Genomic DNA, 17443 nt, shown 5'->3' with positions numbered 1-17443 from the left:
AATCAGTAGTTACAGGGACAGTCCCCCCTGGAGACACTCAGGGTTAAGTGTCCTGCTCAGGGACACAATGGTAGTAAGTGGGATTCGAACCCGGGTCTTCTGGTTCATAGACGAGTGTGTTACCCACTAGGCTACTACCACCCGGTAGACGAGGAAGGAAAAGGTTCTGATGGAAAAATAAAAATCGCCCAAAACCATCTGTGCTGTATAGAATAAATAAAAGATCTGCAGGGGTTGGTGCTCCTCAGGACTTAAAAAGTAAAAGTAAAACTGAGCTGGGTGAAGACCTCTTCACATCCGAACGTGTATTCGGAGCATCAGTAGACAGTAGATAATGGAGATCTACCTGAAGATCTATTTGACTTTCATCTGAGGCCACACGAGAATAATGAGAAGAACAGCACAGTAACTGGTTACCAGCATGACCAGCATTATTCCTTCAGCACAACTTGTGGTTTCTTTTTTATTTAATGGTGGAGCAGCAGCTTTGGTCCACCAGCTAGACCAGAATGGGAATTATGCTGGTAAATGCTGTTTTTTCCCAGCAGGATGAGATGTTTCATGGAGCTCATGAATATTTCATGCCATAATGTTTCACACAAACGCTGTTGTTCCGTAAAGGTCATACTCACATTCTTCAGGGGCGTTAAAAAGAGACAAACGCACAAAAAGACGACAGCGAGAACGACACACGAAGCAGCAGGCAGAGGGTGGTGGCATGAGAGAGAGAGACAGAGAGGTGGGAGAGAGAGGGAGAGAGAGTGAGACAGAAAAAGAGAGAGCAAGAGAGAGAGGGGGGCGAGAGGAGGGAGAGAGAGGAAAGAGAGAGAGAGAGAGAGGGAGGAGAGCTACAGAAAGAGAGAGAGAACAGAGAGGAGGGAGAGAGCGAGAGTAAGAGAGGAGAGAGATAGAGGGAGACAGAAAGACAGAAGAGAGAGAGGAGAGAGAGAGAGAGAGGGAGACAGAAAGATAGATAGAGTGATAGAGAGAGGAGAGAGAGACAGGGAGACAAAGATAGAGAGAGTGATAGAGAGGAGAGAGAGAGGGAGACAGAAAGAGAGAGAGGAGAGAGTGATACAGAGAGGAGAGAGAGAGAGGAGTGAGAGAGAGGGAGACAGAAAGAGAGATAGAGTGATAGAGAAAGGAGAGAGAGACAGGGAGAAAGAGGTAGAGAGAGGAGAGAGAGGGAGGAGAGAAGTACCGCAACACATGTCCAGAATGTGCGGGTGGATGTGATGGTGAGGTGGTGATGGCGTGCGGTCGCTCTGGACTGGCGGTTCGTGGATCAGGCCAACACCAAGAAGAGAGAGAGCAGAAAAGGACAGATACCTACCCGACCTGCTGCTATCTAGCTACCGACCTGTGGACTGGCCTGATCAGAGGGTTCCTCACTGGGCTCAGCCACAGGAGAAGACCGAGACTCCGCCGCCTGCAAGAGGACAGAAGTACAGAGTGTCATTTCACCATTTCATCATCTTCCATCCGTCCATTTCCCGACCAGCTTCTCCCTGTGGTGGTGGGCGTCGCTGCCCTGCTTTCACCTGTTATAAAAGCCTCTGTTCGCCGTTACATAAAGCACTTTAGACGCGGCGTATTGATTCTCCGTCCTCTCCAGCTGCGGCGCCGAGCTCTTAACACCCGGGTTGAGAGGGACGTGGGAGGTGGCCCGCCTCAGACCAGATGGGCACAGCGGGCAGCATTGTTACTCCCCTCCACCCACCTGCGGCCATCTGGGATGAAGAATGCGAGTCGTGACACCGCTGGGCGCCGTGGTGACATTTCTACTGGAGCGGGGGACCTGACTAATGGCGCAGCCTGATGGAGGAGGCGGAGAACGGCGGGCCTGCGACTCCTCCCACCTCCACACATCATGACCCACTGCTCAAAAACAGCAGACAAACCAGCCGAATACACCGAAAACCTGCACGTTGGTGTTGGCAGTGGGCGTGGTCAGGTTTGTGACGTTCGCTGACACACCCTGGGGGGTGTAGAGAACGGAGGACGGCCCCTGAACCACGTCCCATTTGCCATGGTGGGAAAATGTATTCCTCGGTCTGAGCAGCTGGGTTCTTCTCGATCGCCAGGTTCCCTTCCAAATCGAGGTCAAACCAATTTCCTTCAAGTTAATGAAGTGAATTCCATTCATGAATTGTGGCCAATTGGTGGTTAATAAATTACATTACGATTCGATCTCAGATTTGAGTGACCTCCTCCTCCTCGGTGAGCCGGTGATTCGCTTTACTGAAATGATGGAAACTGAGGCTCTTGTTTCTTTTTAGCCATCTCTACGATGCCATAACACGTATAAATATTAAATAGCCCACTGAAATGAGCTGCACTTATTTCAATCTTTTTTTTATTCCATCAGAAAAGGATGGAATTATGTCACAGCATCGGGGTGAGCAGGTGGACGCATGCAACGAACAAGGTTCAATACACAAAACAGGAGCACGCAGCAATACACGACAGACATGTCAAGGACCCGACGAGGACAAGGCACAAAAGGCACACATTTACACAGGCTAGAACCCCTGCACACGATCAGGGTAATAGGGTACGCAATCACGAAACAAAAGTACCCCCTCCGCAGTCGGTTCAAGACTAATTAGTGATGTGAAAGTGATTAGTTGTCCCATGTGACCCACCACAGCACAGCTTGGCCAATCACTGCCCAATATAATATTTTTCATGTAATTATGACTCACAGACACCTGTTCCCCTACATCTGAGGGCTTCCATCACTCATGAACTGGTTTGAGAGTGTTTAGTGTAAATTCACATTCTGCCTCAAGCGATTGGCTGATATGCATCCATATTTCATGTTCTAACAGAATTTGGGGTTTTTTTCATGTGATTTGAGGACAGATTTGACTGCAAGTACTCACCGCGTCCTCCTCTCCACTCCTACTAGGGCTGCCGTCCCCGTCCCCGAATGAGTCGTCCGTGGGGGGGTCACTGGCGTGGGACTCTGAAGATTTGGAGGGCGAGCTCTGCCGGGGGGCTGGGGTGGGCGCTGAAGGTGGAACCATAAACGTCATGTAATAAATATCATCATTCGTCATAATACATTCATTTATAATGCATTCAACTTGAAATTTGGTCCTTGCTACAGTCGCAAGCACCATATTTATTATTATGAAATTTCATTTTAGAGTCAGAGGAACAGATCCTCTCTGAGCCGATTTAGATTAAATCTTAAGTCATAATGAACACACGTCAAAGGATGATGGACGAAGAGAGACGTGTTGATCAGGATAATCCATAAACATGTCTCTGTGTCAGTGTCCCGGATGGCCATGAAGAGTTGATTATCGCTACGGTAACCACCATGAGATTATGACACGCGCATCCGTCTGGGCCACTAATGGACACAGCAGCTTTTAATTTAAAGCTGCCTAATCCGGCAGTAAGAGCGTGTGTGTGTGTGCATTCTGATTGGCCGAGAGTAATTTTGACCGCTTTATGGGAAAGGGTGACGTCGACCTTTGACCTCCTGTCTGCCTGAACAGGACTCCCTCTGGTGTCTTCCCTGCTTCGCCCTGACAGCAGTGAGGTGCTGACGGGTCTGAGTGAGGAGGTGTGAGAGGGCGAGTGTGTGTGTGTGTGTGTGTGTGTGAATGACAGAGCATCGCAGCTACACGGCAGTAATTAGCAGAACAGCGGCAGAGGGACCCGAACAGACCGGGTTCTCGCGGGACCATTTCAGCGGCGCCGCGGCAGCTGGGTGGAGGGCTGCTGCACGTCTCGCCCCCTCACTGATGAACCCTGACTGCTCCACTAATTGCCATTTCACAGCAAATACAGACAGCGCCTGATGACACGCCTCGGATGGCTCCTCTCCAAACAGATGTGCAACATTCCACAAACGCAGATATGAAAGGAGTTCGTGCAAAATCTTTTTATCGGGTCGTCCCCGGAAGGAGCAGAAGAAGAAGAAGAGCTCACGCGAGTTGGTGGAGGGCGTGGTGGAGGTGACGGGCGTCAGGTTCATCTGCGAGATGTCGAAGTCATCGCAGTCGTCGGTGTCCTGCGCCATGCCCACGCGGCTGAAGTAGGAGGTGAAGGCGTCGGTGGTGCAGGTCAGGCTGGGCTGCTCGCTCTTCCTGGGCGTGGCCGTGCCAGCCGGCGGCTTCGCCATCTGGAAATCTTTGAACATCTCCTTTCCCATCTTCTGCCGCGACCGATCGCCCTGCTGCGGGCTGGACGCCGTGGGCGAGGACGGTCCCGCCGCCACCGGCGCCTCGCAGGGCGGCGGCATGGGCATCGCCGCCAGCGTCTGGAACATGGCTGCCGGCAGAGGGCCCACCGCCTGCGCGGGCATGAACGCTGCTGCGGGGAAGGCGCCCGCCATGGCTGCCCACTGCTGCTGGGTGGTGGGGAAGAGGTTGGCCTGTCCCCAGATGACCGGCTGGCCGCCAGGGAGGACCTGGGCCATGGGCACTGGAGACTGGACCCCGAACGCCAGCGGAGCCTGCGCCGCGAACGGCTGCTGTGCCCAGTGGGCTGGCGGGACGGCTCCCATTGTAACATAACCTGGAGCAGACAGAATGCATCATGGGTAAAAAAAAAAAAAAGGCAAAATAAGTGCTGAAGGCTATATCTTTAAAATGACTTTTCTGATTAGTTCATTAAGTCCATAATAATTTTGAAAGATTAATATCATTACATTTTAAAGTAATAAAAATAAAACATGACGTACAATCTCTTTCATTTCATTGTATTAAGATGATTTATGTTTTTTACAGTTTTAATCATTCAGTGAAACAACAATAAAGTTTTATGCCCAGGCCACGCCCCTCTGCCAATCACAAGGAGCTGCCATTGGCCCACTGAAGGGTCGGTTGCTTGCCCTATAACTGTCAGAAGACCCCCTCCTGCCCATTTTCGCCTCTCAGCGAGTCCTTATAATCTCTGCACACTAACAATCGGAGATTGATCTCAGGTCATTAACACAAATCGGCAGAAATCCAGAACGTTCCAAAGCTCAGCATCAACATGGCTGCTGTAATATCCCCGCAATACTCAGCATTAATGATCCCTGCAACAAAATGAAAACTGTCACTGTCTCTGAGATGAAGGGTATTAACATGGTGAAATCTCATGGTGTTACAGAACGGCTGTTTATCCGGAGCGGAGTGGAACCCTGTTTACTGCGGTATCATCATTTATAAAACCATCGGCTCAGGAGGTGAGTTGGAGCGTACCTGAGGGAACAGCCGCGGGGTTAAAGGGGGCGAACAGTTCTGACGGGGGCTGATGTGCCAGTGACGGGTCCAGGGTGTTCGCTGGAGAGGCGGGGGTCTGTCCAACAACAACAACAACAACAAGTCATGATTTCAAGTGCCAAGGACCCTGGGTGGAGGACCAGCTGTGAAGAGTGGCCAGGTACCGGTAATGAGTGAAACGTTGCGGATTAATGGATGAAAGCCAGGCTGCTTTTGATTGACAGATATTCCAGCCGCATCATTCATAACGGGCCGAGCTCAGAGCTGCGGCGCGACGGAAAGTCGATGCGACTGATTTCATCCCCACAGCAACTTTCCAGCCAGCCACCATTCGTCACGTCAAAATAAATAACGGACCGTTAATATGGGGTGAAGCTGCACCCTTTATTATCGAATCATGATGTATGGACACCAAAATATGATTTCATCCTCCTGACTGGCTGGTCCCTGCAGCAAGGTTTAATAATAAAAAAAAAAAAAGATCTCCCACCAGTCCAGGCAATTTCAGCTCACAGCCAGAGTGATGGGGGGCAAAGGTCAGGAGCTGAAGGACGGGCGGAGGGCGTACTCACCGAGGGTGAGGTGATGTCTGGAGGGGTGGACATGTCTCCAAAAAGCTCTAACTGGTTGATGTTCTGCGAACGAGAGAAAGATGTTCAGAGTCAGCGCCCCGCCCACCTTCATGTCTGCACACCCACAAGTGTCACCATGCTCGTCACAAAGCCCACAAAAGGAACATGCCACCTACCTGAACACTCATCACTGCCACGTGTACAAATGCCACACGGACTCATGACAATGAGGAGGAGGAGGGAGACCTACCACAACATCCACTCGCTGAGGGCATGCCTCACATGACCCACACATGGGATGCCACGCCCTGCTAGAAATGTGGCCAATCTTAAGAACCGTGCATTTCAACACAACGTGTTGAAAAGATTTATTTTCTTTCAAAAAGCATTTTATTCCCACATATTTGATCACGGATGCTGATTTTCATGGTTTATTTTTGTAATAATCGGCATTTTATCTTCATCATTTATACATATTCTATAACTTAATCTAATCCAATCATGTAAATAATCTATAATCTAAATTTGCTTTCATCTGATTGTTCTAGAATCCGTCCCATTGTGATGGTTAGATCTGGGTCACATGACACACTCATGAAGATGTGAGGGAATAACGTGGTGCCACCTGCTGGACACACTTGGTTGCAGAAGAACCCCGACCCGGGAGGTTGCACGACATTTTAACTGCTCCTTTGATCTTCTTGAAGAGATTTCACCGCGAGCGGCTAAATTTAGCTCTAAAAGACTTCGAGGCTTTCAACGCGTGACAGGAGATTTGCATAAATCGGGCCACGGGGTAATTTCTTTGGTGATAATGAATCATTTCTCTTTTTTTTTCTTTCTGTATCGAAATTTTAATTTATAGGTCGCCATAGTGTTCTGCTGTCGGTATCAGATGATAGATGAAGAGGCGTGACATTCCTTGTGAGGAGATAACGCATGCTCTATTGTGAAGCACCGCCTCCTGTCCTCCCGGCACGAGACTCTCATTCGCCGCTGTTTGTTCAATGGCCTTTTCCACTGAGGAGCCACTCTGATGTCCCGTTGACCTTTACGTCTCGTCTCTAAAGGGCCACTCCATGCTGGTCACGTATGGTAACCACGAGAGAAACGGGGTTGAGTTGGGGACAGGGCACATAGGGAGCACTGATGGGACATAATCTGTCACTGGAACCAGAAGCCGGTTCTCCTGCCCCTCTTACCTGGGTGACCGTGTTCTGGTACAGTAAAGTGGATTTGGGTGCATGGTGGAGGCGGGGTGGGAGGAAGGCTGGGTGGGCGGGGTTGAGAAGAGGGGAGGCGGGTTTACCTGTTACAGAAGGTGCATCACACACACAAAGTCCATTCATGGCCGATAAAGGTTTCAGCACCAGAGAAGTTTGATTGGATGACAGAAAGGTGGAGTTAACATGCATTTCACCAGCCCGCCACGCCTTAATGGTGAAATAATGTGATCACATGGGCTCCTCGCCAGAGATAAGAGTAAAAACATGGAGCATGAACACCATCTGCTCTCCAGATATTTACTGCACTGCTGTAAAGCCAAGAGAAATGGTGATGGTGCGGTGGAGGGGGCGGGGCTGTGGAGAGGAGCATGGGAGCACAAAGCACAGAAAACACACATACACACACACACAATCCACTAATACATCATTTTAAACCCAGTCTACACACACGCAAACACACACACGGGAGCACTAGACTGACAGGCACAAGGATGTAATTAAGGAGACACCCCTGGATGGAGATAAGGACTAATTCTAATGAAAAAGTGCAGAGGAAGCGAGTCGGTGACGGCAGGTTCTGTAGTCGTGCCAAGACTTGGGCAGAGGCCAGAGAGAGAGAGCGAGAGAGAGAGGGAAACTGAGTGATTGTGTGTGTGTGTGTGTGTGTGTTTGGGGGGGGGGGGTATGTCAAAAATACAAAACATGTAAAAACAGTGAAATGACTACAGGATAACGCAGGACGAGAGACACACAGCGAGGGGGACGATGGTTCTGGATCGTTCCGACGGATCGGCAGCCATTCCCCGCCACTCTATTACAGCGTGCAGCCTTGACTTCAAACAACAAATGAATAAAGTGTGGTGTGTGTGGCCACCGGCCGTTGCCGAGGCGACAGTGCAGCCCTGACCTTGGGTAGGTTCTGAATGTCACCGGCCCGGCGCTGGCAGACTTAGTGCCGGTCTTTACCGGGCTGTCCCAGCCACTAAATAACAGGGTGGATAGATTACAGCCCTGAAGGATGGGATCCATCAAGGCGGCTAGTGGCCCTCTGAGAGCTCCACGAGGGGGAAGGGCATCACGGGATACCGCCGCCAAATATACAGCCCGCCATCCGTATAACTGCTGCCAGTCAGACGGAGGAACGGCGACGGCCTGATCCGGGCGGGGATTCATAGGTCATCAACGGGAAGTCGGATCAACAACAACAGCCCAATAACTAACAACGCAGCGCCTGGCCAGAGAAGCTCCTGAAATGCCCTGCACTTCTCTCAAACGCCTCCATTTAACCAGAACCGCAGGGCAAGATGCTTACAGGGTGTTTTTTTGTGTGTGTGTGTGTTTCTTGCCGCATTACAGGGAATAATCTCAACAAGCACAGACCTCCAGAGCGACTTGGTTACAGTTCTTCATGCTGAGACGCGTTTCTTAGGGGATTTCCGCATTTTATCCCCTTTCAAGGATCCAAACCCAGTCCTGTTAACATGGTCCAAAACCTGGACCAACAGAAAAGGGACTTGGTTCATTTGAAAGTGGTCTTTCACTTCAGCTCAGATGGGATCTCATTCCTTCTTCTGTCCATACTACAGTTAATCTGAAGCTCTCAGACTGCTTTGAATTATGGGTAGTTTTGACTTCAAAGAAGATGCTATACTTGTGATCATGTGCAAGGGGAAACTTATCCCATATCTGCAGAAATCCTTCAGTTTACATGTGTGCTGCAAAATGCTGCAACACTTTTGAATATTTGTGTGCTGTAGATACTGGCCGTTTTATGTTTCTTCATTCCATATTTCAAGAATATGCTATTCCATGTCTAACACAGTCAGCCATTGTCCTGTCCTGTCCTGTCACTACTGCAAGGCTGAAGAGCCAAAACAAATGGAAACCAACCAGGAGCAGTTTCTTTGTATTAATAATGCAAACTGCAAACCATAAAACGAATGAAAACAAACCTCGGGGTCTGAGTTCGCATATACAGACGGCAAAGAATGCTGACTAGTCATTCTGAGCTCACTCAGAAAACACCCTTACTTACGAGCTGCAGGTCCGTTTCATTAACAATGAATACATGCAAAAATTATGCAAAGTGACAATGGAAGTATGTATAAATGCACAGATTATAAAACCACATGAGCCTCATAAACCAGATTATGAGCAAATATGCAACAGATTAAAACAGAAGCAAATGAGCAAATGCTGTTATGAGAGAAAAATTACAGTCCTGGCAACAAAATAAAATGAAATCACATGAAAGTCAAGGCAATGGCCACGCCCCCTTTTGACAAAAAACTGATGGGGATCAAGATGAAGGTCAGGAGGCCATCAGGATGGTTTTATGTTTAATGTTTACAGTCCTGAATAGTCACTATCCATAAAAAGCGTGATTTTACAGGTTAATCTCTTGGTTTTCAGGAGGAGCAAATATGGATACAGATGGGAAAATATGAAAGAAGAGACAGAAAGAGAAGGAAGAGAGGCAGAACACTGGCCGTCTTCAGATATTCACAAGCAAGAGCTGCGAGGGGATCTGACACTGATGGACACCTCCACACTGATGGACCTGTACAGTGCTGATGGTGCTGGGGTGGATGATTCCACAGAGGCAGCAAGGTTCCACACATCCATAAAAACAAGAACGTCTAAGGTGTGGAACCCTTACCTTCTCTGCAGGAATGGCCAGATCTTATATACAGTTAACAACATAAAAAAATGACAGGTTTCCCTGTTTTCTCCTCTTTTCAGACCGGCGCTTTGAAGATGTGTCACAGTGAAGATCTGGAGTCTCTCTCACACACACACACACACACACACACAATGCATGCAACACCCACCAGACACACAGCGCCCTGAGCAAACCTCTCAGTAGAACCTGACCGTTCTGGCACATGGAAGTAAACATGTGCTGCATATAAAGAAGTGGGCTCAGCTGTGAGAGGTCTGCTGGAGGGGAACACGCGGCACAGACAGCTCCACTCACTGGGTGTCGCTTTGGAACATCATAGACCCCCTCCTTTTGCTGGCTGGTAGGGACCTGGGACAGGCGGCCGGCCAATCAAACACAAGCAGAGAAACAGTCGTTACCTCCCAAGAGTGCGGAGAACACACAGCTCTGTGTGTGTGTGTGTGTGTGTGTGTGTGTGTGTTATGTGAAATTGCATTATTTGATTATTTTTTTCCAGGGACTGGGGGTCAGAGTAGGGGACCCTGTTACCTACGTCTATAATGTCATTAAAAAATGATTATTTCTATTATGATCAATGGTCTTTATTGATTATTAGTTAGCGTAGCTGTGTAGGACCCCCCTTCCTGATGATAACAAGTCTAGTCTGATGTTCCATGACATTGTTTAAATCAGGAACTCAAATCATCTCTTTTTTTAATGGTTGTGATGGAGGAACCGGGTGAAGATGTCGGCATCTGCTGATCTTATCAAACCCGGTCTGAACTTTTAAAATGAACAATGGTCCTCCTCATATGTGCTTTCATGGCTCATCCAGCATGTATGATGGATAGAATTAAAACACCGTTGCCAAGGCAACATGGAACATTCCTTGGGTTCCATGGTTACGGGTAATCAAAACTGATCCAAATAGAAATGACAATCTGAAATGGTAAAAATGTCTTCTTCAGAGAGGATTTGTTCTAATAAGGAAGACTGGCGTTCCTGACCCTGGCATTCATTGACAGATGTTCTCTGCGGTTCTCTCTACTCTACACAGCGGAACGCTTCAGGCGGAGCAGGAACCTTCTGAACCGAACCGTCCTATCCTGCTGTTGTTGTTGTGGTCACAGCACTCTGAGCACAGGGCAACGTTCCGGACCTGCCTGCCGAACAGGCGTGGAACACGGAACCGCTCTGCTGTTTAAGCATGGATGCTGTCCAGGATTCCAGAAGGGGTCCATACCACAGATTCTACTCACGGTGTTCTTTTAATTGTATGAAGACTGACACGGTTCTAATGTCAATTAGGGGCAAGTTCCTGCTCTCAGTGTTTGTGTGCATTTGTTTTTTTGGGTTTTTTTTTTGGCTCTTGTCAGTCATGTAACTTGACCAATCAGAGTTGAGGGGAGGAAGGGGGCTGTACCTGGTAAATGCTCTCCTCTGATTGGTCACGGATGGGCTCGTGTCCCGCCTCAAACACAATGTACTAGAACCCGGGCAGCACAGGGAAGGCGGAACGGGCGAGAGGAAAGGGGGGAAAGAAGAAAGAGAAAGAAGGCAGAAAAAGGAAGGATGAGGAAAACAGGAACAGTTGGGAATTTGGGGAAAACAGGACAGAACAGAAAAGCACAGATGTGATCAAACAGAATCAGCAGCAAGCGGAGCTGGCAGTGACCTGCTCGGCATTCTGGGAACCTCCTCTAACAGAAGAATGCAAAAACAGCAACCAATATGAAATAAAAAGGGCGGAGCTTGTTTCAATCAGCCCGTCCAAATGAGTCCATCTTGCTTTTTGGTTCCCTGGTTCCTTTGTTATGTGAACTGCGTGTGTAGAACCGCAGTGGTTCTGCTCTAGTGGTTCTGCTCTGACCTGAGCATCTGTGGCTGTACCTGCAAGCAAGAGGGTGGGATCTGTACACCTGCATGAGGGAGAGGGTGGTTCTTCACGCACACATGCAGAAGAAATGTTCTACAACAGCAGCACATTCCGTCTGGGCCTTTAGAGGTCGTGACCTGAAGACGGGTCACCTGATTCCAAAACGATGGCAGGTCTGGACACTGTGGAGTGTCTCTCCCCAATGCAGCGTCGCTCTGGACACGCCTTTCAGCATGCGCCATACAGCCAATCACGTCTTACATCATATAACACCCAACCATCTTAGCTCCACCTCTCATTACAGCACACACACAGAACCGACAAATCAACAGATCAGAATGAAATAAAAACCAAAAGAGGAGGAAGTGAAGTGACAGAATAATTATTTACGCTGGGGGGGTTAAAAGCCTCAGACAGGAATTCTCAGAGGTGTGTCAGGCGTTCTGACAGGGAACATTTAGAACAAGAACGTGAATAAGAAAGAACACGGCGCGCTACCTGATACACCGGATCCTCCACGTCTTCCTCCAGGATGGTCTGAGTGACGGAGCAGCGGGAGAGGAGACAAGAGGAGGTAGAGAAAAATTACCATCCTGCACCTGTTCTAAAACCATCATTGAGAACACAACTGACTGGATTTAGAACACATGAGGTATGGAAGTCTGTCCACCTGAACATCACTTTTGGACCGTCACTGGCACAATTTCTCCCTCAATATAAAGTGAGTCATCAGATTAAAATAAAATGTTAGTCAATTATCAGCATAGATATTGTAAGTTTGGTGACTGTCACATGACCCCCCCATATGATAACCTACTTAGGAAAATTCCTAATTAATTTATTATTATGAAAATGCTTTTTAAAGCATATTAGGCAGCCCTGGAATTTTGTTGCAGATTCCTGAATTCCTGATCAGTAGGGTCTGCATGTTCTTAAGACCCTGCATGTGTGTGTGTGTGTGTGTGTGTGTGTGTACCTGGTACACCGCCTGCTCACACTGTTTGTCCTTCTGGGCCTTCTTCTCCATCTCCTCACGCTGTTTGATTTCGTAGATGAGCTGGAAAAGGTCGCGGAGGTCAAGTATGACCGGCTCAGCCTGGGGACACATCGAGCGCCACGTTTACACACATTTACCAGGGACCGCCGAGAGCAAAGAACACACACACACACACACACACACACCCGAGTGTATAAATACAGTCTGTGTGTGTGTGTGTATACACAACAGAGCAGGTCAGATTTATTTGACCCCAGCCTCCCTCGGGCTACGGAATGAGTGAACTGCTCCCTCCATGAATATTACAGGTCACGTGATGCCCCGCCCCTTCGACTGTGACTGCAGCGGGCAGCGGCCCTTTGTTGTTCCCATCAAAGCTGTAAGTTCCAATGAATAATGGATCCTCTTCTGGGTAACGTGGTGCTAAAGAGGCAGGAACGCTGATGGGAAGTGGCGGCGAGACCAAGATCAGCTCAGAATAAAAATAATATACCTATCGGTTCAAATCTGTAGGGAAGAAGAGCAGAAGGGCGCTAGGCCCTGAGGCCACAGGGGTGGAGAGTAAGAACTCCGCCCAAATGGGACTTAACCTGGGAATCGCTTCTTCTCTAATCACTAGTTACACAAATCCCGGCCAAAATCTGGAAAACTCCAGCACCCTCACCGATTGCGCCGTCTTGATGGCCACGAACCGATGGTTGCCCTCCTTCCCACAGACATAGCCGAACGCCCGATGGTCGGTGATGTCCTTGGCGATGTAGGAGATCTCGTGGACTGCATGGTGGTGCTGCAAGACCTACAAGCAAACAGGAAAAGGGGCTGATGAATGTCTTAACTGACGGGGAACCGAGTCGATGTTCTGCTGCCGTGCAAACCCGGCGGCGGACAGAAGATGAGCCCCCAGCAGAGCAAGACCCTGTGGAGAGACGGGGCCTGAAGGCAACTTCAGGAGAACCCACTTCATCAAGGCTAAAGCATGGGACCACCAACTGGGAGTTTTGTAGGATGAGTCTCAGCAAACTTCAGAGACGAGCAGAAGACGAGCTGCTAAATAGGTCAACAGCACAGAGGGAACGGGGTTTTGTGGCAAATGAAGAACAATTGGACTCTCGAGTTCATGACAGGAGCCGAGAGCAGCAATCATGTCCTCCACCGCGCCCCGAGACGCCTCATCATCCAATCACCAGACAATGAGCTCCCAGTAGCGGTGAACAAAGGAGCAGATGCATGACATTCAGAGGAACTTCATAAAAAAAATACTCGACAATGTGGGTTTCAGCCCACTGATGCACGGTGGCCAGTAATCTTCCTGCATCCACCCTGTACCACGAACATCTCCCAAGTTCATCCCTCACCGAATATTCGCTGCTGTTGAACAATGCTATAAAGTCCCGGAAAGTCTTCATGCTGTTGGCGTGTTGACGAGGCTCGGATGAAAGAAGTTCCTACGTGAAATAAACTCACCCATATCATTACAGATCATTTACAAAAACCACAAAGCAATCAAAGCTGATGGAGCTGCTAACGAGGATCATCTCATTAGCCAAATTCATCATTGTCATCCAGCAGTTTATTCTGCGTCCTGTGCCATAAACAGTGCTCCAAAATGGCCTCCATCCCAGGATTCCTCTCAGAACGCCCTGATGATAGGCAGGTTCGTGCACCATCAGACGTTGCATAATGAAGATGAACATCCCTGTAAACGCTGCTGGACCATACAGAAGAACCGCAGCGTGTGAGCAGCAGCCGCGTCTTTTGGAATAAAGACTTTAATTCTAATGCGGCACCGGAGGCTCCTCCCCCCTACAGGCAGGATCAAAAGGGGAAACGTGGAAAAGCCTCTGAAGATTAATTACTGGTGTAACGGTGCCTCAGCCTGGAGCACACACACACACACACACTCACACACATCGGGGCAGTGGTGGCCTAGCGGATAAGGAAGCGGCCCCGTAATCAGAAGGTTGCCGGTTCGAATCCCGATCCGCCAAGGTGCCACTGAGCGACGCACCGTCCCCACACACTGCTCCCCGGGCGCCTGTCATGGCTGCCCACTGCTCACTCAGGGTGATGGGTTAAATGCAGGGGACAAATTTCACTGTGTGCACCATGTGCTGTAAAGTTACCTTGAACCGTGATTGGCTGGGCGGCGTTGGAAGGCTACAGACAATCACTATGTCAACATGATATTTTTCTGGATAATTTGACCACACCCGCTAGCAGGCTGGTGGTATGAAGGTGTGTGTTTAGCGGGATTTTGTCCCGATGAGGTTGTAAATGTCAGCGCTGGGCGAAGCTCTCGCACCAAATCTGTTGGCATTTCACACGAGGGTCGCGCCACTAAATCCTACACACGCCGCTCGCTGGTTAAATGTGTTTCATAAAGGTTAACCAGGCGAGGAGAGAGATGGCGAGAGAACAGGCACACACACACACACACACACACACACACATATTTTAAAGAAGATTACAGAAGGATTACTAATCCACGAGAGTCGCCGTGCAAGAAGAACCACAGCCATATCCGGGCAGAAAACAGACAAAAAGAAAACCAGTCTAAAAACACAGCATCACAAATTGTAGTTCCGAAGTGGCGAACAGTGGGCTGATTGTGTTCCCAGAATACCCTTTGTGGCGGTGGTGGCGATGTGCTACACATTGTGTACGAGGATTAGAATGCATCTGTTCCTGCTTCATGAAAAGCCTGTGATACTCTACTGGGATGCAGATGCTACTGTTTTGCTGCTATTTCTGCTCATTTTCTACATCCATGTATGAAGGTGTGTGTGTGTGTAAGTTGTGTGTGTATTCATAGTTGAGGGTCCTAGTGAACCAGAATTGATCTCTTCATCGATGGTAACTTGAAAGCACATTGTAAGTCGCTCTGGATAAGGGCGTCTGCCAAATGCCGTAAATGTAAATGTATTTGAAGGTGTATGTGTGTGTTTGCATATGAACGTGTGTGTGTGTTAAGGTGTGTGGGTGTGTATGGTGTGTTTGTGTGTGTGTGTATGAAGGTGTGTGTGTGTGCATGGGTGTAAGTTGAGTGTGTATGTGTGTGTGTGTGTGTGTGTATGTTTGTAAGTTGAGTGTGTATTTGAAGGTGTGTGTGTGTGTGTAAGTTGAGTGTGTATTTGAAGGTGTGTATGTGTGTGTGTGTGTATGTGTATGTGTGTAAGTTGAGTGTGTATTTAACGGTGTGTGTGTGTGTGTGTGTGTGTGTAAATTGAGTGTGTATTTGAAGGTGTGTGTGTGTGTGTGTGTGTGTGTGTAAATTGAGTGTGTATTTGAAGGTGTGTGTGTGTGTAAGTTGAGTGTATATTTGAAGGTGTGTGTGTGTGTGTGTAAGTTGAGTGTGTATTTGAAGGTGTGGGTGTGTGTAATGTTGGAAATTGAGTGTGTCTTTGCCGGTATTGAAGGTGTGTGTGTGTGTGTAAATTGAGTGTGTATTTGAAGGTGTGTGTGTGTGTGTAAGTTGAGTGTATATTTGAAGGTGTGTGTGTGTTTTTGTGTAAGTTGAGTGTGTATTTGAAGGTGTGTGTGTGTGTGTGTGTGTGTGTGTGTGTGAATTGAGTGTGTATTTGAAGGTGTGTGTGTGTAAGTTGAGTGTGTATTTGAAGGTGTGTGTGTGTGTAAGTTGAGTGTGTATTTGAAGGTGTGTGTGTGTGTGTGTGTAAGTTGAGTGTGTATTTGAAGGTGTGTGTGTGTGTGTGTGTAAGTTGAGTGTGTATTTGAAGGTGTGTGTGTGTGTGTGTGTGTGTGTGTAAATTGAGTGTGTATTTGAAGGTGTGTATGTGTGTGTGTGTGTAAGTTGAGTGTGTATTTGAAGGTGTGTGTGTGTAAATTGAGTGTGTATTTGAAGGTGTGTGTGTGTGTGTGTGTGTGTGTAAGTTGAGTGTATATTTGAAGGTGTGTGTGTGTAAGTTGAGTGTGTATTTGAAGGTGTGTGTGTGTGTGTGTAAATTGAGTGTGTATTTGAAGGTGTGTGTGTGTGTGTGTAAGTTGAGTGTGTATTTGAAGGTGTGTGTGTGTGTGTGTGTGTGTAAATTGAGTGTGTATTTGAAGGTGTGTGTGTGTGTGTGTAAATTGAGTGTGTATTTGAAGGTGTGTGTGTGTGTGTGTAAGTTGAGTGTATATTTGAAGGTGTGTGTGTGTTTTTGTGTAAGTTGAGTGTGTATTTGAAGGTGTGTGTGTGTGTGTGTGTGTGTGTGTAAATTGAGTGTGTATTTGAAGGTGTGTGTGTGTGTGTGTGTGGGTAAGTTGAGTGTGTATTTGAAGGTGTGTGTGTGTAAGTTGAGTGTGTATTTGAAGGTGTGTGTGTGTGTGTGGTGTGTGTGTAAGTTGAGTGTGTATTTGAAGGTGTGTGTGTGTGTGTGTAAATTGAGTGTGTATTTTGAAGGTGTGTGTGTGTGTGTGTAAATTGAGTGTGTATTTGAAGGTGTGTGTGTGTGTGTGTAAATTGAGTGTGTATTTGAAGGTGTGTGTGTGTGTGTAAGTTGAGTGTATATTTGAAGGTGTGTGTGTGTTTTTGTGTAAGTTGAGTGTGTATTTGAAGGTGTGTGTGTGTGTGTGTGTGTGTGTGTGTGTGTGTGTAAATTGAGTGTGTATTTGAAGGTGTGTGTGTGTGTAAGTTGAGTGTGTATTTGAAGGTGTGTGTGTGTAAGTTGAGTGTGTATTTGAAGGTGTGTGTGTGTGTAAGTTGAGTGTGTATTTGAAGGTGTGTGTGTGTGTGTGTGTGTGTGTGTGTAAGTTGAGTGTGTATTTGAAGGTGTGTGTGTGTGTGTGTGTAAATTGAGTGTGTATTTGAAGGTGTGTGTGTGTGTGTAAGTTGAGTGTATATTTGAAGGTGTGTGTGTGTTTTTGTGTAAGTTGAGTGTGTATTTGAAGG

At 47.9% G+C, this 17443-nt stretch overlaps 1 protein-coding gene across 6 annotated transcripts in view; it reads right to left on the bottom strand.

Moving 5' to 3' along the window:
* Positions 1-17443, bottom strand: part of dab1a (DAB adaptor protein 1a) — a 165125-nt gene that overhangs the window by 4184 nt on the left and 143498 nt on the right. For 4 of the 6 annotated variants that reach the window (XM_028961441.1, XM_028961442.1, XM_028961439.1 and 1 more), the window contains 10 exons: positions 13223-13354; positions 12538-12657; positions 12060-12098; positions 11109-11171; positions 10001-10054; positions 5798-5860; positions 5205-5301; positions 3946-4533; positions 2886-3013; positions 1361-1429 (listed from right to left, as the gene is read on the bottom strand). In XM_028961441.1, coding sequence (XP_028817274.1) covers positions 1361-1429; positions 2886-3013; positions 3946-4533; positions 5205-5301; positions 5798-5860; positions 10001-10054; positions 11109-11171; positions 12060-12098; positions 12538-12657; positions 13223-13354 — 1353 coding nt within the window. Of the gene's footprint in view, positions 1-1333; positions 1430-2885; positions 3014-3945; positions 4534-5204; positions 5302-5797; positions 5861-10000; positions 10055-11108; positions 11172-12059; positions 12099-12537; positions 12658-13222; positions 13355-17443 lie in introns of all 6 variants that reach the window. The other 2 variants (XM_028961443.1, XM_028961445.1) reach the window with 2 other exon arrangements.

Source organism: Denticeps clupeoides, chromosome 19, assembly GCF_900700375.1.
Source record: "Denticeps clupeoides chromosome 19, fDenClu1.1, whole genome shotgun sequence".
Lineage (NCBI taxonomy): Eukaryota > Metazoa > Chordata > Actinopteri > Clupeiformes > Denticipitidae > Denticeps > Denticeps clupeoides.
Note: the sequence above shows the minus strand (reverse complement) of the source record. Positions and strands in the feature narration are given on the sequence as shown.